The sequence below is a fragment of the Engraulis encrasicolus genome, chromosome 24, assembly GCF_034702125.1.
Source record: "Engraulis encrasicolus isolate BLACKSEA-1 chromosome 24, IST_EnEncr_1.0, whole genome shotgun sequence".
Taxonomy (NCBI): Eukaryota; Metazoa; Chordata; class Actinopteri; order Clupeiformes; family Engraulidae; genus Engraulis; species Engraulis encrasicolus.
Genome location: NC_085880.1, coordinates 4,437,183 through 4,460,455, shown reverse-complemented (window position 1 = coordinate 4,460,455; position 23,273 = coordinate 4,437,183). Strand labels below are relative to the sequence as shown.

Here is a 23,273-nt window from a genome sequence, read left to right as displayed (position 1 = left end):
CAGTGGCATTAGTTGTAGTCAGGCCTTTGCTCTGGAATGAAACCAGGGAGCACAGATGTGATGCACTAGCGTTAGGTTGAGTAAGAACAGTTCTCTAATAAAAACAGAACTTGTTTTGAATCTAGGTGTCATGCCGACGGGTTAATGCTCTAGATAGGTTTCGTTAACATGGTAGATCAAGATTGCATTCTTTTGGCCCTGGCCGTGGCTCAAATAGTTAGGGCATGGACCGTTACACCGGGGATCTGGGTTCGATTCTGTCCCGAGGTAATTTCCAGATCTTCCCATCACCATCTCACACCATCCTATCAAATTAAGGCATAAACGCCCCTAAAAGAGGATTGCATTCCAAGTTAACCAACACAGGCCGTTCCCAGTCACTTGAAGGCAGAACCACTTGCACAAGACTTTACGTCACTCAAATGATACAGCACATTCACTGAGCACTACTGCTTTTACTTCCAGCAGCAGATGGATTTTTGTATTGCTGGAAAAGTGAGTCACTCACTTAGTCAGTCAGGCAGTCATTCAGACTCCACACAAATTTCATCATTCGGTGTAGGAGCCTTGTGGGAAAGCAGCACAAGCAAGCATAAGGTTAACCACAGGAGTTGGTCTATCTGCTAAAATTGATCACACTGGAGAAGGCAAGAGAGGTTAGGTGAAGAGGTTAAAAAGTAACAGTTTAGAGATATTTGTCTAAAAGCTGACAAGATAGCAAGACTGGAAAAAGTGGGATGTAAAAGAAAGGCCTCGCAAAAGCCAACATCAGCACTGTTTCTGCCAACAGAAACCGGAATAGGCCCACAGACGCCAAAACTGGAGCGACATTGATGGCTATGTAGCACAGTTGCATAGTGTTGCGTAGTTGGGCTTTAAATGTGAAACAGAGTTGCAAAGAAGCAACTTAAGCTTATGGGTAGAAGCAGAAAGTCAAGCCTCCATTAAAATGGCCATCAAGCCTTTCTATAAGAGGTTTGAAGTGGAGAGTAGACATGGCAGCACAATTGGTTTGAACTTTTTTCCCCCCTGTCTATCTTCACACTTTCTTGACAGTTGTAGAACTGCAAGAAGTGTCTCTTTCTCCCTTTATCTTCCCCTGTCATGCTTGCTCTGTCTCTCTGTCTCTCTCTCTCTCTGTCTCTCTCTCTCTCTGTCTCTCTCTCTCTCTCTCTCTCTCTCTCTCTCTCTCTCTCTCTCTCTCTCTCTCTCTCTCATCACACTCACCACGCTCTTCCTCTCCTGTTCTGCCTCTGCTCTGGTGGCTCACACTCTCCACCCCCTCCACCATCTCCCTCCACCATCCCCCCATCACGAGACACTGATTAGCCTTCACCTCCAGTGCAGTGGATTGGAGAAGTGTTTCCACCCTGTGGAAATGAAGAATTCTTTCCCTCCAGTCCTCATGTGTGTTTGTGTGTCTCACTCTGGCCGCTTTCTCTTTTTCTGTCACCGCTATCAGAAGCCCTTGTCTCTGATCGTGTTGAGTTGTGTTAAGCTTTTTGGAGCTTCTACACTAGTTAGATGGACACTTGGTTGTTTTTAATTTGTTTGGTCAGGGTTAAAGTCAACTTTATGAAAACAATTTTCGTCGCACACTCAGAACTTCATGCTGTTCAGTTAATGAGACCAACATTTCAGCTTACGCCTTCATCAGGGTCATCTTGGATGAGATCTTGGATCAGATGACAATGATGAAGGTGTGAGCAGAAACGTTGGACAATTGTTTTCATAATGTTTATTATTGACCGCTGTGCGCACCGAACCCTGTTGTCTGTCTGTCTGTCTGTCTGTCTGTCTGTCTGTCTGTCTGTCTGTCTCTCTTTCTGTCTCTCTTTCTGTCTGTCTGTCTCTCTCTCTGTCTGTCTGTCTGTCTGTCTGTCTCTCTGTCTCTGTCTCTGTCTCTGTCTCTGTCTCTGTCTCTCTCTCTCTCTCTCTCTCTCTCTCTCTCTCTCTCTCTCTCCCTCCTGTCTCTGTGTACTGCCTGCCTTCTCGCCTGGTGTCCTCTGTCCTCCCTCCCTCTCCTCTGGCCTGCAGAAGACTGCATAGATCCACTGTTGTTCCGTCGCCCAAGCAGGATGGGGGAGAAAAAAATAAAAACATGACTAGGAGAGTTGTTGTGACCCCTCGGACACTGACACATTCCTTGTCAGTGTTAAGTATTGGCATTGACATGGACCCTTCTCCACTCCTGCCACTGCAGACAAAGCCTCCCTCTCACTGGTCTTCACCTCCAGTCTTAACAGGGTCTTGAAGGGATGACCAGTCACGGCTCGCATTCCTCACAAATAGTACCATGCCGCCGCTGCAGAGCGAGGACTAAGCCCCTGTCCATGCAGTGGAGCTTGTTTTGTTTTTTTGTTTTGTTTTGTTTTGTTGTTGTTTTTGTTTTGTTAGCTGCCGTTGTCCAGTCCAAGTCTTGTCTCTCTCATCCCTTTATTGAGTTTGCTGTACTTCTGTAATTCCCCTTCATCAGACTTAATTTGCAGTCTTGCACGTGGAGAGGGGAAAACTAATTAGACGTAAGTATTGACCATTGAAATGAATTTAGGAATGAACTTTGGCTCATCTGTGTGTGATCGTGTGTATTCTAGTGGTGATTTTTTCTAGACCCAAAGCCCAGCACTCTTTGTCAGTGTGGTACATTTTGCACCATAGCTTATAGCTTATTCGTAGATCTGGTACTACTACATTTCATTATTAGTTCACAGTATTTGCAGGTGATTTGGGGCGGTCCTTATTGACAATATTTATGTAATCGTGTCAAAAAGTTCAACTTCATGTTATCTAAGCAGTTCAGTTTACATCAGTGTCTAACCCCCCCAGTTTGGTCCCTGATAATCATTGTACTACCAAGTTCTGTTCGCCCATTGCTATATATTCATACACGTGTTGTGCTTTAGGAGCTTCAAGCACCACCAATGAAAAAGAAAACCTGTTTGCAAATTGCGATCCACTGATCAAATTGTCCAACAATTAATTATGTATTGCATCAACTGGAAACAACCTCCTTGATATACATTTGTTACTGTTATTATTTTCAGTTTTACACATAGGCTATGGAATATTTATGTTCCTCTATTACTGTAAAAATTTAGCAGTTTAGAAAATACATCACTGGCTGCGTATGCATTGTTGACGCAAACACACACATACACAAGCAGACAGTGCAGAATCTAAAGAGAGAAGACCTACCGTCCTGAAGCGTGTACGTTTGTAAAAAAATGGAAATCCTAAAGGTACACCTATTATGCAATTCCGAGTAGGGATGCAAATTATCGATTAATTCATTAATCATTAGTTGATAGCCTTATCGATCGACTTACGATTAATTGATAAGCGGCGTTTTCCCCCCGAAATCTCAATGTTTCTCGAAAAAAAAACCTACTAAATCTAAAAATTTTAATAAAAAAATGAGAAAAAATACCATATTTAATTTCATTCTATTTCAATTCTTTAATCCAAAGGTGATTTAAACATTCCCCTTATTCACACCCCTCATCACACACACTCTACACATGCCCATTTCACCTGGGTCTCTTGTCAGTTGAATTGTCGATTAATTGCGATTAATGTTTTTTTAATCGATTAATGCATTGATCGATTAAAGTCGATTAATCGATTAATCGTTTGCATCCCTAATTCCGAGAGGGACTTGGCTGTTCCAGAAGCGCATTAAACGTACTGACTGGACAGAGGACATCACTGGGAATGCCCGTGTCTGTGGCGCCCACCTCATATCTGAAGTTATCGTGACCATCCATTTTCTTATTTTGGAAAAAAACATCTGCCTTGTTTCTTTACAAACATGCAGTACATGGTCGATTCTGCTCCAACAATGAGCACGCAGCCCGATGAAGCTCTGTGTACAAACAGTAAAACGGTAAAGGTGTCAATAACAATACAAAAGAATTATTTTTAAGGAGGATCTGATATGCAGAAGTGACCGTAAGTGTGTATGTGTGCGTGTGCGCATCTGCGTGCGTGCGTGTGCGCATGTTCTGGTAGATTTTTTTGTTTTTGATTTTTTAAATAAGCATTCGTCCTTGGTATGTCCTGGTTGAAGTGATGCGCTGTAGTCTAACTGTATATTGACATCCTGTCTGTGTGTCCTCTGGTGCACCTCACTGTAAATCACCCCGCTGCTTGTCGAGTGGATTTCCTGATTTATGTTGCTCCATGTAGTTGACCTTTTCTGGCTCTGCCCACGCATACACCACCACTCTCTACTCGCCGTACACACACACACACACACACACACACACACACACACACACACACACACACACACACACACACACACACACACACACACACACACACCTCACAGCTTTCAGTTTGTGTCTGTTTGCTCACGTGACCTTTACTGGATGAGATTCAGGGGGTGGGAAGGATGTTGTAAAATGACTCTGTTAAGACATTGAGCAAGTGACTGTCAACTCAACTGCCGTGCCGTCAGAAATCAACTTTGTTGGTTTGCGATTCACATCGTAAACGGAGCTTGCTCTTTTCATTTCAGAGATTTGTTTGTTTGTTTGCTTTTCTTTCTCTGGATCAATTCAAGTGGATTTGTCCACCAACTCCAGTAGGTCAGTAGGTTAATTGATATGTACATTTTACCGCCTTGCTTCAAAGTAGTTTTTTTTTAAAATTGTCTCCAAGTGTTCTTAAATTTTATTGTCACGTAAGAGTCACCTAGTCTAGATGTGTGTGGATTACCCAGAGTAAAGACTGAGCGAATGGTGTGTGTGCGCGTGCTTGCGTGTGTGCGTGTGTGAACCTGCACGTGCTGGATGCTGTGTGTGCGTGAGTGTGTGAGTGCGTGCATGCGTGCGTGTCTGAAGAGTGAGTCTGTTGGCACCTGGCTGTCCTATCATGAACGCAGGGCCCTGTGTAAAACGGTGTGCTGTGCTGTGAAGCTCGTCTGACTGCCGCACAATCTGATTTCCCCCTTCTCCACACTGCATGATGCGCAGGCCCGGCCAGCCTGCCATCCGGCTGGGTTGTACATCAGGGGCCTGCCGCGGCCGTCCGTGGATGACGTCAAGCGGCACTTTGGCTTGATTAGAACGCGGCCCTGACCACACAGCCCATTACTCTGCTACCAGGAGCATGTGCCGCAACATGAACACGCCGCACTGTTTTGAAGCTGCCGTACTGCATTGAAATTCCCTCTCTCCCTTTATTGGCTTCGCCTGCTGCTCTGGAAGCTAAAATGGAAGCCTGAGGGTCAACAAATGGCCATTGCCTGCCAAGAGATGGGAATCCCCTCGTGCAGTGTTATCTCACAGTAGTGTGTGTGTGTGTGTGTGGGAAGGTAAAAGGACTCGTTCCCACTGCCAGTTTTTATCGTTTATCAACATCACCTCCTCAAGGTGCTCTGTTCAGTTCTGTTGTACTGTAGAATAGGGCTGCACAATTAATTGAAAATAATTGAAAATCATGATATCGAAATCGTGATTTTAATGGTGGCAATAGTGACCTGCCTTCGAGAGCGTCCTTGAAGCCAGAACATACTGACAGGCTGGTGTATCTGTCCACCTAAGTTTCATGCTATTGCCTTTACACAAGTATTACAATTCATTTTATTTTGCTCATCCCGTAAATTATATAATGAATTCTTGGCTATATTTCTTTTTTGTTATAATTTCCAAAAACAATAGTAAAAAAAATCAATAATCGTAATTATGATTTTCACCTAAATAATCGTTATTATGATTTTTTTTCCAGAATTGTGCAGGCCTACTGTAGAACAGTTTTTCCAAGACCCAATGTTTTTATTTTTTTAAGAGCCGATGTTTCGGCATGCTGCCTTCATCAGTGCTCTCTGTGCTCACTTGTGTCATTTTCAGTGTGAGCCTACCCTGACTTCTGAACATTTTTTGTTTTGGTTCTTGCTTCCAGTTCTGTTGCAGCCAGGCAAAGAGCTGTGCCGTGTGCCTGTCATCATCTTGTTTTGCAGTGTTCTCAACTCTGTTTATTTATTTCTGACAAGACTGACTTGTTTCTGTTAGTCTTACAATGTTTCCATGTTGTGCACCCTTTCTTCCTTTGCCTATATTTGAATATTTGATGTGTTTTTATGAAGCTGGTATTGTAAAGCTGTATTTTATTCTGACTACAGTCCATATAGCAAATGTTACGTTGACTTTTGCCTTCACCAGTAAAGTGTTGCAGACTGTTTTTGGATTTTCCAGTGGTTGTGTGTTAATAATATTCAGACATTTCCTCTTGCAAGTGAACGATGCAGTATAATTTCTTTATGCACTTGTGGCTCTTTTGCTGGTGTTTATTTATCACGTCAAATGTAGTACCAGACGTCTAACTCCGGCCAGATAGTATAGGCTTATCCTATGACAATTTTTTCCCATCTGAAATTTAAATGACAAAATAAGAACATGGTGTAAATTTGGATTAGGGTAGTGGCTTGCTCTCTCTTCATTATCACTTGTTTGATTTTATCAGAGACGTAATCTTGGCGATCTCCATGCAAGTGTGCATATCTCTGGGGTGGGGGTGGGGGTGTTATGTATTTTAGATGGCATCGCACCAGTTACATCAGTCACACTTCCTGTGGTGAGCAGCCACATGGACTGCTAGTTGCCTAGCTACCTGTCCCGTTGTCACAACAGTGGAAAGTTTCCTTTATGAAATTTTAATGATTTTGTGACTGACTTATGAATTTATGATGTGTGCATGTGGCAGTAGGTAGTAGAACACGCCACGGACCTGCTCTGCTCTGCTGTAAAATGTAGCCAAGCAGGAGGACCACTTGCTCAAAGCAGAAGCAAAACCACTCGCAGCATTTTAATCAACTGTGTAATTACTGTGGAAAATCCTGCTTGTGTAGCAAATGTAATTAAAACGCTGTTTCATTTGGACAGATGGAGATTTGTTGCTATGATGATGTGCAGGATCAAAAGTGGAACTGTTTTGAAATAACATTAGTCAAATGTTTTTTCTTTTGTCGTGGTCCACTTGTAGCAACACCACTGCGCTGCACGTGTTGCATGCAGAGCCATTACGGTAGTAGTCATGGAGGTTTCAGCTGCTTTATCCTAACATAGACACACAGATGTTTATGTAAGAGATAAGCTGCTTAGATGAGAAGTAATGTTGGATAGCATGACAGGTACCACCCGTCAGTACCTCTGAACCCTAGGACTCTGATCAGGAATATTGTTCAGGAATACTGCTCAAAATTGCTTTGCCTGCAAAATTAGGACATCTTGATTAATTCTTCACCAGGGCTCTGCGTACGTGCGTGCGTGCATACGTGCGTGCGTGGGTGCGTGTGTATGTGTGATTATGTAGAGGGAAAATGCCAAAAGCCATTTGTCGCTGTGTGTGCGTGTGTGTGTGCGTGTGCGTGTGCGTGTGCGTGTGCGTGTGCGTGTGTGTGTGCGTGTGCGTGTGTGTGTGTGTGTGTGTGTGTGTGCGTGTGTGTGTGTGTGTGTGTGTGTGTGTGTGTGTGTGTGTCTGTGTTTTTTTTTTTTTTGCTGTGTTTTTTATTTTTCCCACGGGGTGTGGTACTGGAGAACTTGGCCATGCATATACTCAAGTCAGCAGCATTGGCAAAACTGCAGTGGACCACAGACGGTAGCCAAATACGTATGTGTGCGTGTTAGGGCTGTAACGATACACTCAACTCACGATCCGGTTTGTATCACGATTCATGACCTACGGTTCGATACACCCCTCGATTTTACATTTGCCAACATTAAAATCTTTATGAATAAAAACTATGATAGTCCAAAGGTAGAATAGGTTACAAGAGGCTACAAATATATTTTTTAAAGTTTCTATGTAATAATGATGATGCTTGGAAGCACTATCACTTCATATCATGTGGTTGTTTTCTGGGCAGATGGGTATCAAAACGTTAAAAGGGCGTATCACGATACTGCCTCTTTGTATCACGATACAGTATCGTGACTCTGTGTATCACGATTTCTCGGTTCGATACAATATCGTTACAGCCCTAGTGCGTGTGTGTGTGTGTGTGTGTATAGAGGAAAGGTTGCCTCAGGCTGACGGTGTACTCTGTGTCAGGATTTGCAGTAGATCATTGCAGGGAGCAATCAGAGGGACTGGGGGACCATTCCATCATTGGCGCTGAATTCAGCGGCGCTTACGCGCAAAAGCGGAGTTTCAACTAACAGCAGCTTAAACTTGAGGCAGACGCCGTTCCACCACTGAGGATCAGCTGCGTCTTGGCTAGTTTCACTTCAGCCGCGCTCATCAAAGCTGGCGTTGCGCTCGTGCACGTTGTACATGGGAAGTCCATATCGACGATTGTCGAAAATGCGATCATGTTGTAGACTCGGGCATGCCTTGTCAAATCAAGTCTTTATCAGAGATATTAGGCGACCATCTGTAGGTGAGCGGTAACGCAACCGCACTTTGATTGAGAGACCAGCGTTCAATCCTCACCATGCGTAATGACAGATCATAACTCAATTATCAAAGGGAGAGTCTCGTCCGAACCTCGACTGCCATCATTTCAATGCGCAAAAATAAAATGCTTGCATCATCTTTGTTTTAATTTTATCTTTCAGAAGAATTTATTTTATGATAAAAGGCATAGACTAGGTAAAACGTTAGCCAGAGATAATTGAATCATTGCAATGCAAACTCCAAGCGTAGGCATCTGCAAGGTGGTTGTGAAGACGTTTTTTTATTGCCTATGCTGAAAATAGCCTAAAGGTCTACATTCAAGATAAACCTATTGGTAGACCTATTGCTTGACAGCAAATGAAGCCAGCCATAAAGCGACATCAAAGGAGAGAATAGGCAAACTAATGTTAGGCCTATAAAGTTTTCATTTCTAACATGTCGCCATGCAAGACTTGAACCCTGGACGACCACTTAGGCTACTACGCAGCGCACCTGCCCACTGTGCCACTCACGTCTTCATTGTCATGGAAGGAATTGTCCAATATCATCTTAGTAAATCAACACTATAAATGTTTTTTTAAATGTGCTGATTATCAGAAATCCCGCGAAATGAAAGACAATGGTAACTATTGTAGTTTTTACTGGCATTATCACATCATAGACTATTAAAATAGAGTGACTGGTTCGCTTTGATCTCGTAAAATGATGGCGGGAATCAAGCGGAACGTGCCCGTTGTGACAGCTGTTTCCTACAGGTTCATGTTTTGTGCAACACTGATTCATTTAGCCTGGTGTTAAACCTGGGAGCTACCAGGTTAACGTTGGAGCATAAATTACCGTGGCAACTCAGCAGAGTTTCAGGTTAGCAAGGCTGATGGAACGGATCTCTGTCTAAAAATAGCTTAGTTTACCGACTTGAGCTCGGATTTGGGGTTACCGCCGTTGATGGAATGGTCCCTTGGATGGCTGTTGTGGGTCAGGGATGTTAGGTTTACATGCACTAGGCCTATATCTTCCATAATGAATTCCTTTGGGATTAATAAAGAAGCTCTCCTCTGCCATTACTGTCAGTACTAGCACTTATTCCATACTAAGCCAAAGATCCCTGTAGCGGTAGCCTGGTGAAGAAGCGTCACCCGCTGGACGGCAAAATGTTTTGTCTACGGGTGGGTCTGGCCTCACATAATGATTCAATGAAGCCAGAATGCCATGAATCTGGCAAACCAATTACAACGCAAAGATGTGTTTTGAATCAAAGCGGGCAGGGTTTTGAGGGAAGGTTGTTCTCACCAACAATCTTCGGATGTATTATGCATCGAGGCCAGACTAAATTAGACATCCACATTTAGTCTGGTTTATCAGGCTACTGTAGCGGTGGTGTTGTCATAGCCTCTTACTGCAGATGGGGTCGCCGGCGGGCCTGTTCACTATTTGCTGAAAATACTCAACTACATCATAACAACATTGCTATGACAGTGCCGAGAGCCTTAAGTAACAGATTTAAGCCGGGCATACACTGTGCGATATTTTCACTCGTGGGTCTTAAGCTTCTGCTCACACTGCACGATGGAATTTCACTGTTTAAAAGTTCACAGCTCACGACTCACGTCCTCACACTACACGAGCCGACAGTCGGATGCGAGCGAAATGCTTCCACCGTACAACGCGACATGCATGTTTCCCCGGTCTGCAGAGGAGGGAACATGCGCACCTGAGGTGGAGATGAGGTCGCGCTCAACAGCGAATCGCACGGCCCTATTAATGTGTGCATGTGAAGTGTCTTATCGGGTCGTAGCACTGCTTTAACTGTGCGATTTACGCACGAGCCACGACCAGAATTTCAAACCGTTTTGATTTTCTTGCGACCCTGCGATTGCATGATCGTGAGGCGAAATCGCTTGTCGTTACCCCATGTACACTGCACGATGCGAGACTCACGATTGACCTGCGATTGAGCAAGAAATCGGCCCGACTCTCAAAGTCGTGCGAGTGCCAAATCGGGGCAAAATCGGGGCAAAAGTCGCACAGTGTAAGCCCAACTTAAGACATAGACGTTACAATTTTGGTGACAGTAAGGTTATAACATAGGTGCTGCGCTAAGGGGTTAAAGAAAAGCTCTGGTGTGAAATCCAAAAAGGCGTATCAATGCATCTTATCAAGTCGCCATGGTTACAGAGGAGCGAAATAGCCTGTTGCAGTTTTATTTGAACTGTTGCCGGTTTTTTTTGTTAACAATTTTGGTAAGCAAGTATTTTCATCATTTTATCTCTGGCCGTATTCAGGTGTCTCTAGTGGCCTACTTGTTGACTGCTCCTGTCCTTGTGACAATATTGAAAGTTGGCATTTTAAGTTCAGCTTTCACACTTTTACCTCCAACATTTCACATCTGCTTGAAAGTGCACTGAAAGGAACCATTTTTTTATTGAAAAGCCCACTGGGAGATGTCCATTGTCATTGTGAATGACAAAGCACTCCAACACCACACAGTGTGTACACCATGAATTTGCATTTATGCCTCACCCCGGCAGCCGAACTAGCGGCCCCAAGGGTGCAATGTGTAGGGAAGGTAAAATAGATATTCATTCCTTCCACCAGGTTGTACCGGGAATTGAACCAGCAACCATCAGCCTGCAATCCTGATGCCCTAATTGCTTAACCAGAGCCTCTGAGTAGGTAATTCCTTGGTGTTCTTCAAGAAGAGAACTGAAACAATGGTGTGTTTTGATAGTGGTAGGCTTTGTCCAACCCAATTTCATTCATTTTTACATTCCAGTTTTAGCTGCAGTTAGTGACTGTGAACACTGCTATGGTGGTTTTGTTCGGTCGAAAAAACAGTTCTGCTTTTTGCAGACTTTGCATGCTATGTAGTTTATTAGTTTGCACACACACACGAAACACATACCCAGAGGAGTACTACTAGAAGGGATCGCTATTGATTTTGATGTGTACTACTGGATTAGCGTGGTAGACCACATCTTGGGTGTCTTCAGTCTCCGCTTCTTAATCCCTCCTGGTGCTCAGATGGGTTTTGTCGTCTCCGGGGAGGTGAATAATTTATTCCTTCACGGTTGGTATTTGTGACTCACATTTCCCTCCTCCGCTGCATGCACTGTCCCACTTGATGCCAGTCCCCCCCCCCCCTTCTCTGACTGTACCCGTTATCCACTGACCCGCATCTCTTTCTCCACCTGACCAGAGGAGGACAAAGAAACAAGCCCTGCTATCTGTTCCCTATCTGGGCTTTCTTGCTGTCTTGGCTGGTCTATAGAGCGCCGTCTTGCCATTTTGCCCTACTTTGCGAGTTGTCCTACCAAGCAATTGCAACGTGCTAGTTGAGTGTCGCTAGGGGTTTGGGTAAGGGTTTGGGTTTGGAGCAGTGATAGAAGTTACAGTCCAATGCATTGCCACATATTCCAAATGACCTTGTTTTGCCTGTCCAATTCAAACAGATGATCATTCGGTCAGCCAATCCCCTGGCTGAATTGGACAGGGTAAAACCAAGTCACTTTTTGGAATATGTGGCACTAGATTGTAGCAAATGAATCCATTTTTCCCATCAGTGTTTAGGACTATGTTAACAGCCTACTGGTAGGCCACTTCGCCGAAGCAGCACATCTGAGATCTACTGTAGCAGAGCAACGGCAGACTTGGATCATGCTGCCATGCCAAGCTCAACTGTGCTACTTCTTCAAAAACAGTCCACAGCTGTAGGTCATGGTGACTCACCGTAGTTAGGTTTTTTTTTTGCTGTTTTCTTATTCATCTTGACACAAGGCTTGCTGAAGCTGACCGAACCATTCATATTTTATTACATTTTTTGTACAAGGGGGATTTGGTGCAGAGGTGCAAAGGTTTCAAACAACCACTATTCCCTACTGGTAACAGACGTCACTGTGCTTATGCGAAGTGGTGTGTCTTGGCTGTTTGAGTAATATGTTTTTGGGTGAATGTGCAGCATCTCAAGCATCCTTTTTGTCAGTATGTGTGTTGTTCAGACTGTGTCAGACTTTCAGCATCACATCATCCCCTGCACGGTAAACAGAAGAATTTATGTGTTACTACATCACCCCTCTCTTCTTTATCTCTCTCTAAAACAGCCTTCCAAAAACCAACATCAGCACTGTTGCTGCCAATAGAAAACAGCAAAGACCGAAATAGGCCCACAGACGCCAAAACTGGAGCGACATTGATAGCCATATAGCTGAGAGAGATGCGCAGTTGCGTAGTGTTGTGTAGTTGGGCTTTAAATGTGAAACAGTGTTGCAAAGAAAAATGGTAGGCTTACGGGTAGAAGCAGAACATTAAGCCTCCGTTAAAATGGCCGAAAACCATCAAGTCTTTCTATAAGAGTTTTGAAGTCATGGAGACATGGCAGCACAATTGGTTTGAACTTTTTTTTCCCTTTCTATCTTCACACTTTCTTGGCAGTTGCAGAACTGCAAGAAGTGTCTCTTTCTCTCTTTATTTCTCTTCCCCTGTCATATTTTCTCTCTCTCTCTCTCTCTCTCTCTCTCTCTCTCTCTCTCTCTCTCTCTCTCTCTCTCTCTCTCTCTCTCTCTCTCTCTCTCTCTCTCTCTCTCTCCCCCCCTGACCTGAATTGGTCTTTCTTAACTTAACCTCCTATACTTCTCTGTGTCATGTTGTACGACAAGAGATAACAACTGCAGTTCCCTTCCCCCGTCCGTTAGTCTCCCATTGTGATAGCATGGATGGAGCAATCCAATAGCTCGCCAGCTGCAACCGCATGATTTCAGAGGCAATTGTATTAGTATACAAATATACTCCGCACACCATCTATCAGGCACTGTTTATCAAAATATGTGGGTGTGTATAAACAAACATTTTTCTTCTCTACGTTTACCAACATATCTTCACACCATCTGCAAATCTGAATAAATATTCTGCCGAGAGCTGTCATAAATGTGTCAAGCCTGTGCACGGTAAGGAAAATGCCATTCAGGTCTCCAGTGTTTCTCCGTTTCTACCCAGGGTTTTTTAATCTCCACTTTTGCCCGAAGTTTTTAGGAAGATTCATTTTTTAGGAAAAACCTCTGTGTGTGTAACTAAAAGGCACAAACGGAGGGAAAGGTCTTTGTGTCTCAAAATACCTGGGTATGTTGTAAACGGGCCCTCAACGCTTGCTATTTTATTGCTCAAAATGTTTTGGCCATTCAGACCTTCTGGGGAGGAACTAGGTAATCTCTCTGTGTGTACCTGAAGTACATAGTTTACTTGTTGTTGAGGATATTTGTGTCCACGTTGAAAATTTTGTATGTATGTATGCATCAGCACACATGCATGCACGCGAGCACACACACACACACACACACACACACACACACACACACACACACACACACACACACACACACACACACACAGAAAAACAGACAGACAAACACACACACTGTCAAGTTTGCCAAATTCAATCAGTAACATCAACCGGAAGGAAGACACATGCACATACACACACAAATAGAAGCTGCTGCAGCATTACGCAACCTGTAATGTCCACCACGAGATTGTAGTTTCTCTTTCACTCACACACACACACACATACACACTCGTGTGTGTGTGTGTGTGTGTGTGTGTGTGTGTGTGTGTGTGTGTGTGTGTGTGTGTGTGTGTGTGTGTGTGTTCCTGCTCAGACGTTGAGAAACAGTCAGAGTAGAGGCATGAGGGCTGTGACTAATGTCATCACGCAGGCCTGATCAGAGGGGCATGACCAACCTCTTCACCAAGCCAAAGGCCTCACTAACACACATACACACACACACACACACACACACACACACACACACACACACACACACACACACACACACACACACACACACACACACACACACACACACACACACACACACACACACACACACACACACACACACAGACGAGATGCCTCACCTCACCCCCACCCCACTCAACCGTATGTTTCATCTTCACTGCACTAAAGGTCCTTCATCCACACTCCCCAAGCTAGCACAAACCCCTGCCCCCACCCACACCCCCCATCCTTCACACTTCACCTCGATCAACTTCACCTCACCCTCATGTCTAAGGCGCCTCAGCCTCACTCACTAACACACCACACCACACCACACCTCACCTCAACTAGGGATGCACGATGTCAAAAATTTCGGCCGATACCGATATCCGATATTTATATTGCGGTTTTGGCCGATAGCCGATATTAACCGACACCGATTTTCGTTTTGTTTTTTTGTTTTTTTTAAAGAGATGACAATGATGCAAACAAACTGAATTTTTGAATGTCCTCTTATTTCCAAATACACTTTTTTTAACTCCCTGTGATAAAATTCAATAAAAAATAGAGACAAACTAGAAGCACAAACACTGAAAGTCACCGTCAAGTCCAATCTTTTAGCACCGTAACATATTTAAAAAAAACATCGGCGTTAACATCGACCCAGTTTTACCCATCGGCCGATACCGATAGATCTGGCCGATACATCGTGCATCCCTAACCTCAACCTCACCTCACCTCTAACCACCCCCAACACACACTATACATTTCACCTCCTGTCTTCTCTCCATCACACCGAAGGCCCTCTATCCTCACCCAACCACACCACCTGTCCTTCCTTTTAAGCCTGGTCATCAACCATGGCTCACTACTATGGATCATTACATCACACATCAACCTAAAATGTCTGGAACTGAGTGGAGCCCTGGTGTAGCACAGCCACACACACACAGCCACACACACACACACACACACACACACACACACACACACACACACACACACACACACACACACACACACACACACACACACACACACACACACACACGGCATCGCACTTACTGACACCCTCCCACAGTCACTCACACTTCGCACAGACACCCTCACATACAAAAGCACCATCACGATGAACACACAGACACACACACACATACACACTTGAGGGAAAGTCCTGTGAGCGATAAGCTGGTTTGTGTGTGGAGAAGCAGCCCTGGTTTTCCCGCCTTTAGAGGATGTAAGGAATGAGGGTTTAAATTGGGACCATGGGCTGCGCTTCTCTCTCTTCCTCCATCCCCATCACAGCAGGCCTATACAGTAGACTGTAGGCCTTAGGGCTTCCGCACAAGGCTCCGACAAAGTGCTGTGCACTGCTCCGCAAAAGTTCGATTCCATTGTTTTCAATAGAACCCCGCACACTGGCGCCGATGTCCGCGGACATTCGCCGATGTCGGATAGCAATTAGAGACAAGTTCTATTTTGTCGGCGCCGCCCATTGACTTTCAATGCTATGTTTGTGTGAAATTGGGTCTGGGGGTCCGAATTATGTCGGAAGCGAAAGTGCGCCTCAGTGCTGTAGGAGCCAATATGCGGCTGGCCTTACAGGACTAGTGTGTTTTTCAGAAGTGCAACATTCTCATTTTACTTAGGTTAATATATTTTCCCCCTTTGTTAATAATTTGTCTTTCCCTATGAGGTTTCAAAAGTCCCTTTTGTACGTCTTCATGTCTGATGCGATTCCGTATCAATGCTGTTTTGTGTGTGTCAGAATATTGTGTTAGGAAAGCAGAGCTGATGCTTTATTATGGCTCTGTGGTTTAATCTGTGCACTGCTGAGTGTCACCTATAGTGCAGCGACAGAGGAAACGCAGTGCGAAGACACCTAGTGTGTCAAATGTGTGAAGGTGATAATGAAATGAAATGGCAGTCTGTTGCCTATGCCTTGCACCCTCGAGACCCGTATGCTTAAATAACCCACAATCTACTAAAGCAAAAGAGAAATATCTTATGGCAGTGGTGCTCAAACTGTGGTACGCGTACCACTGGTGGTAGTTGAGACATCTCTGGTGGTACTTGGAAGAATAATTTTTTTGTGCATTGATTTGAAGGCTGATCAAGTTGTTGCAGTCGAAAATGTCTCTTTGGTGTCACATTGTGTAATATTGAACTGCATGAATCTGAAAACATAATGCAGAATAATACTAGGCAAGCAAGAAATTTAAAAACAAATTTGCACTGAATGTGACCGTAGCTGTTGATGCCGTTATGAACCTGTATTGACTGGCAAACGTGAATATGGAAGGCCTTTGCTGCGATATTCTAATGTTGGTTGTCAAGGTGGTACTCGGAGAGCTCAATATTTTCTCGGGTGGTACTTCACACAAAAAAGTTTGAACACCACAGTCTTATGGCATTGGCATCCTACGTTTGGTATACTTCCTTCAAGTTGGCCAAATAGGAGGCAGACTTTTGAAGTTTTAATAGTATGTCTGTATTGTCACCGCCTCAAGGCGATTCTTATCTTCTTGGTGCAAATCGGATCATTTACCGCAGAAAAAAAATCCATTCCAGTCTAAATCTGTAGCGTGAACACGTGGGCTGGTTCATGATTAGATGCGGGAATGGGTACCGGCAGCACGGTTCTCAGTCGGTCTGAGCGCGCCATGAGCAAGGGGCTGTGGGTGTAGGTGTGGGGATGTGGGTGTAGGTGTAGGTGTGGGGATGTGGGTGTAGGTGTGGGAGTGTGGGTGTGGGCCTCACAGGAGGCAGTGGAAGCTGATGCAGAAGGAGGTTGAACCTCATTGTCCCGATATCTCATTACGCCACCTAGGCTATTGATTTCAAGGCACGCCTCATGAAGGGGTGCTCTGGTTCCAGGGGCCTACTGTAGCTATAGAGGGGCCAAGCAGAACATTCAGGCCTGGGCTCAGGGCCTTCCCGTATTGGTGACTGGGGGCCCTATTATTTATGTCCTTTGCTTGCCACATGGGGGGCCTTATCAGCGTTTTGCCTTGGGGCCCTGTGTGCAATTGTTCCGCCACTGTCTGTCTCTGTAGTGTGTAGTGTCATTTCTCCTTTTCCATCTTCACATATGTACGCTTACATCACTAAACTTAATCGACCAAAACGAAAAAATGCACTCACTCTTTGTACGATAAAAGGACTAGCGACAACAGTGTGCACATTTTTTTCTTATTTTCTTCAAGAAGTTACAGAAGTGTGGGAACCGTTAGGTGTTACCAGAGGTGCGTCGTCACCTCTCTCCTCACCTTTAATTTGGGAAAAGGAGAGATCAGACTGCCACAGTAGTGCATGTGAATGGGGAGTGGTGTGAAGTGTGAAATGGTTTATTTTTGATCTGTCAGATGTAGGCTGGGCATTGCTGTATTTCAAGTTGAGTTTTGAGACCATACATGAGTCAGTCTCCATCCAGCACTATAATAAACAAAGGCTGGTGTTTTGATGGTTCTCCTCAGCATCATCAAGACGAGTCAAGTCGGTTCTATTGTCAATTTCTTTACATGCACTGCTCATACAAATAATTTAAATTACATGTCTTACTTTCCCCTGCAGACATAGACATACAGTATATCACGAAAGTGAATACACCCCTCACAGTTTTGCAGATTTTTGAGTATATCTTTTCATAGGAAAGCATTACAGAAATGTAACTTTGACACAATGATTAGTGACCTTTTAACAACATATTTAAGCGCTTAAATGTCTTGTTCACTCAGAAAAAAACTAAATACAGCCATTAATGTTTGAACATGTACTCACAAAAGTGAGTACACCCCAGATTAAAATCCGGTAGAGAAGGGGCTATGTTGGCTCGAATCGTCTCGAAATGAAACGAAATGAAAAGGGATGACAAGGGAGGTCATCAGTGTGCATTTCAACCTTTCTTTGCATTGAACTTTTAAATTTTGAGTCTGCATCTGGCTTAAATAGATTGGTGTGAGATTTGAATGCAATCCTATGGAGAATATCATGGTCTGCTTCAGTAGTCACAGTGCATGTTGACATGCATGTTTCTTTTAGGTGTATTTCAGATTGCCAATGTTGACAGCATTCATACATCCCCAAACCATGTCATTCCAACTACCATGCTTGGCTTATGAGAGGATACACCTTTTTTGTAAAACTCACTTGTTTACCACCACACATGCTTGACACCATCTAAAGCAAATTTGTTTATCTTGGTCTCTTCAGATCACACAACATGGTTCCAGTGATTCATATCCTTGGTCTGTTCATCTCTCTTGATAAACAAATTTGTGTGTGTGTGTGTGTGTGTGTGTGTGTGTGTGTGTGTGTGTGTGTGTGTGTGTGTGTGTGTGTGTGTGTGTGTGTGTGTGTGTGTGTGTGTGTGTGTGTGTGTTTGTGTGTGTGTGTGTTTGTGTGTGTGTGTGTTTGTGTGTTTGTGTGTTTGTGTTTAACCCTAGACATTAGCTACTTTGCTGTTTTCAATGCATTTTCCCATTGGCAACTACCGAAGTTGGTAACAGCATAACAACTTCTCTTTTGAGAAATGCACCCCTGGGTTGGCCTTAGTGCAGGGCAGGCACGGTGTTCTCTCCTACTAGTCATCATCACATGACTTCAGTACAGGGAGCTGCCATGATCAGGCAGAGGCGGCTGGACGGTGACCACTGCTGCGCTGGACAAGAGCCCGCCTGTTTCCCGGTACCGTGAAGGACTGCCGCCTGTTTTATGGCTAGTAGCAGGCCTTCATGTGACTGACTAATGTCAAGGGTTAGGTTTTGAGAAATGCACCCCAGTTTTGCTTAGTGTGGCCATCGAAAAAGAAGAGACAGAAGTCCAAGAGATGGGTGGGGAAAGGAAGAGAGACCCCTGTCAGTCACACAGCATCAACACAGCCACTTATTGTTTTCCTCTTCCATGCACATAACATGCCACTTCCATGGTGTTTTGAGCAGGACTGCAATGTAGCAGACATGGCAAAGAAAACATGGGCATCAAAGAAAAGGGGGACGCACCTTGCATCATTTTTTTTCTTTTTTCTTTATTTTTTGTGCACAGACGCGTTTTGGCGTGTGCCTTCCTCAGTGTGCAACCTTTTGATTCAAAGAAAACATGGGCAGAATGAGTGGATCTTTCTGGGTATGCCCAAACTAGCAGACACACCAAGCACAGATGCCAATTCTGGCTTTGGAAAACACTAATGAGGCAAACAAATCCTTTACCGCCCATTTAGTGTCTGAAGGAGCACTCAAATTCTGTAAATGGGTAGACCGGCTAATTGCTGAAGTCTCAGGCAGGGTTTTGTACTCTCTTGACACCTCCAACTAGATACTAGAAACTATTAACAACTGTAATTGTTATAACTGGCCGTGTTTGAACGGCACCCTAAAACACATCTTTTCCTGGAGGCTTTTGGCTGCTATTTCCATATGGACGCACATACATGCACATGCACGCACACACACGTATACACACACACACACGCACACATTCCTACACAAATACCATGTTAAGCCACTTTAGGTGTTTTGAAAGGCGCTATATATATAAGCGAAAGTATTCTTATAATTTGGGTTAAATTTTGAACTTTTTCTTTCATGTCTGGTGCTTTGGAGTGGCACTGAAGGAGAATGTGTGTGTGTGTGTGTGTGTGTGTGTGTGTGTGTGTGTGTGTGTGTGTGTGTGTGTGTGTGTGTGTGTGTGTGTGTGTGTGTGTGTGTGTGTGTGTGTGTGTGTGTGTGTGTGTGTGTGTGTGTGTGTGTGTGTGTGTGTGTGTGTGTGTGTGTGTGTGTGTGTGTGACTATGGGCATATTCAGCCGATGCAACGGTCTGCTACAGTTTGCTGCAGTTTGCTGCAGTTTCCTGATTGAAAACCTTTTTAGGACACAGCATAGTTCATCTTTCTGACCTTCTGACCTTCCGGTATGTTTGCTACGCAATGGAGGGCGTGTTGGACCAATTATCCAATTGCAACCATGTTTTCTTGGCATGGGGAGTCTCCCTCTCTGCTGCCATAGGCCCCTGACCTGTCAACACAACATAGTGGAGTAGTACTATGGTAGTTTTTTCAGTGACTATTACAATGTTTAAGTGGTGTTGCGATCATTTTTATGCATCTGCCTATGCCTCAGTAACTATCACGTTAGTTTCAATTCACTTACCCTGGGTAATGATTTGTATTGGGGGATGTCGGTATTGTTTGGTCTTGGTTAATATCACACTTAGTTATTATAATCACCGGTTGGAAAAAGTACTTGTTCATAATGATAAATGCAATGATTGAATTAATAAAATCTTGAAACTAGGGTTCGACCGATACAGGTTTTTTAATAGCCGATGCAATACCGATTTTTTTTTTTTTTGTCATTACCCTTGGCCGATACCCGATATTTGGGGCCGATATGGGTTAAAAAAAGGTTAAAAAATGACAAATACAGTATTCCAAGTCTCAAGTTGAAAATAAACATTCCTTTAACATTATCAAATTGATGTAGAACTTGTAACATTTAAACACCAACTCTATCAAGTAATGTCTCACAATCAAGTAATACAAAAATAAAGTGTCTTGGTGCTTTTAAAAAAACCCTGAATGACATAAAATAATAAATACTGCGTGTCGGCCAAAACCACGCGTGTATCAGCCGATACGACACACTTAAAATATGCAAATATTGGACAGATATATATATCGATCTATCCTTACTTGAAACTTAACCCCACGGATTATAGACAGATCACCTTAACCTCACCAGTGTGCCACAGTCTGCAGTCCGTCTCTTTTCTCGTGTTCTGTCAAACCAACTCATCTCCTTCCTGTCTCCTCCCATCAGACTTGGGATCATTCACTGTTCATAATTGTTTTCTGTTTTCTGATTACTTCTCCATTGCCTGTCTTTCTCATCTCTTCATTTCTGCTATCTCTCTCTTGTCTGTCTGTCTGTCTCTGTCTGTCTGTCTGTCTGTGTCTCGTTTTCGTGTTTTTCCCTCTTCCTCCCATCTAGCTCCTTGTTGCTGCGCTGTGATTCCCACTGCTGGGGTCTCTCTCCCCCCACAGGATTGGTACAGTTGATAGGTGGTGGAGACTTCAATCATTGTGTGTCCCTGCGCTGGACCCTGGTGAGTCAGTCGGTGTGTGTGTGTACTGTTCGCTAGGTTGTGTACAGTACAGTCAAGTCTTTATGTGGGTGTGCTAGGTAGTGCACGTGTGTTGGTTGGTAGTGCAGTGGTGTGTGCATTGGTTCCTGCAAAATAATTCCCACCGAGTTGATGGCATGATACTACCCTGACTGGATAACAGAAGGGCAGAATAACGCGAAACAAATCAGCCCTCTCTTTGGAGTCTGCGGCGGTCCTTCCCTTGCATGCGTCACGGCTCATCCGCCAAAGCTATCAGTTGGTCTGCCAAGACAGGGGTGACTAGGTCACTCTGGGGATCAAAGGGCCAAAGCATCACATGAGAAGATAAGGTCCTTTCCTTTTTACGCTTCTCCTCTACTAGTAATGTCATACAATGGGGGTTATTTAGGGTAATCTGTCTGGCAGCTTGTTTAAGGCAGGTTTTTTAGGCTTTTTTTTTGTTGTTCTTTTTTCGTCGTTTCTTCAAGGCGGATGAGAAAAGAGGAAGATGCCTCTCTCTCTCTCTCTCTCTCTCTCTCTCTCTCTCTCTCTCTCTCTCTCACTCTCACTCTCACTCTCACTCTCACTCTCACTCTCACTCTCACTCTCACTCTCACTCTCACTCTCACTCTCACTCTCACTCTCACTCTCTCTCTCTCTCTCTCTCTCTCTCTCTCTCTCTCTCTCCGTATCTGGTGCAATCGGCAAAGGAAGTTGAGTCACCCAGCGTGACCCCATCCCGTCGTCCCAGCCACCCATCTCCACCCCTCCTGCGTCCAGCCTTGCATTTTTGTTACGTAGATTTAGCCTGGTTTGTTGATTACCCATACTGAAAAAGATCCACATACTTAACATTTACAGTCTTTAAATATGCTGTATTAGAGCTTCATGTGTAGTATGGAGATAAAATAAAAAAATGAAATACATATTTAATACAACATGTCCAATCCACACACCCTTCCCCCCCTGCGTCTTGCCTGCCTGTTTTTTTCTATTGTTTGTGTGTTTCAGAAAAGGGTACGTTTTTTTGTTTTGTTCCTGAAGAACAAATGCCATTCAAATGGACTACTCGGGTCACTTACAATAGGAAAAGGGCTGTTTCCTCATGACTCCGTAAGGCTCCTGTTGCCACTGTGATGTGTGGATGTGGGCCGTTGCATTGCACCACCCCACTGTGCTGTGGGCCAGTTAACTCGGTGCCTCTGGCACAATGGCTTGAGGCCACAATATACAGACTTAAGTCATGTCGAGCAACAGGCCGGACTGATACCACACTGCGAGCTGTTAAAACGGGCCCAGCGGGTGGTTGGCGAGCGGCCGGCTTTAGCCTGCGTTATGTGCAAAAAAAATCTTTTGCTTGCATGCATTCATTAACTATTTTTTTTAACACTCACCACCACTGACCACAGAACTCTTCAGTTAACACAGAGGAAGTATTTGCCTGCTGCGTGTATACCACTCATGCACAACCACTGAAGAGTCGTGGCTTCATTGGAAAGTCTCTTGTTGCAGTGCGTGCATGTTGTTTTTTTTGTTGTCTTCTCACCATGGGTTGCGTTACACAAATGTGCACAGATTACCTGCTGTGTGCCATAACACTTTGGCCTATTTGCTGAGGATGGCTGTGAGGCAAATCTGACAGTCTGCTTGTGCCCAGCGTGATAATGATGATGATGATGATGATGATGGTGATGCTTTTCCTCTCATTTACTCTCGCACTGTGTAGTGCTGTTGGCTCTCATTCTGCACACCTGTGTCTCTAGACTGAAACAAACAGGTCACTAATGCACAGGTGCTTCTATTACTTCCCCCTCTACAGGTATCTGTATGTGTTTGTGTCTATCTCGTTCTCGCTCTTTCTTTCTTTCTTTCTTTCTCTCTTTCTTTCTTCTCTTTCTTCTCTTTCTCTCTCTCTCTCTCTCTCTCTCTCTCTCTCTCTCTCTCTCTCTCTCTCTCTCTCTCTCTCTCTCTCTCTCTCAGTAGTGTTTAAACACAGCAGGTTGCTACT

General features: G+C 44.2%; 1 protein-coding gene across 3 annotated transcripts in view; it reads left to right on the top strand.

Moving 5' to 3' along the window:
• lyst (lysosomal trafficking regulator) overlaps positions 1 to 23,273 on the top strand; it is a 171,764-nt gene that overhangs the window by 2,516 nt on the left and 145,975 nt on the right. The window contains exon 4 of one of the 3 annotated variants that reach the window (XM_063191577.1): positions 21,151 to 21,265. The exons of 1 other annotated variant lie outside the window; for it this stretch is intronic. In XM_063191577.1, the coding sequence (XP_063047647.1) occupies positions 21,151 to 21,265 (115 nt within the window). Of the gene's footprint in view, positions 1 to 4,331; positions 4,590 to 21,150; positions 21,266 to 23,273 lie in introns of those variants that run through there. One more of the 3 variants, XM_063191579.1, reaches the window with a different exon arrangement.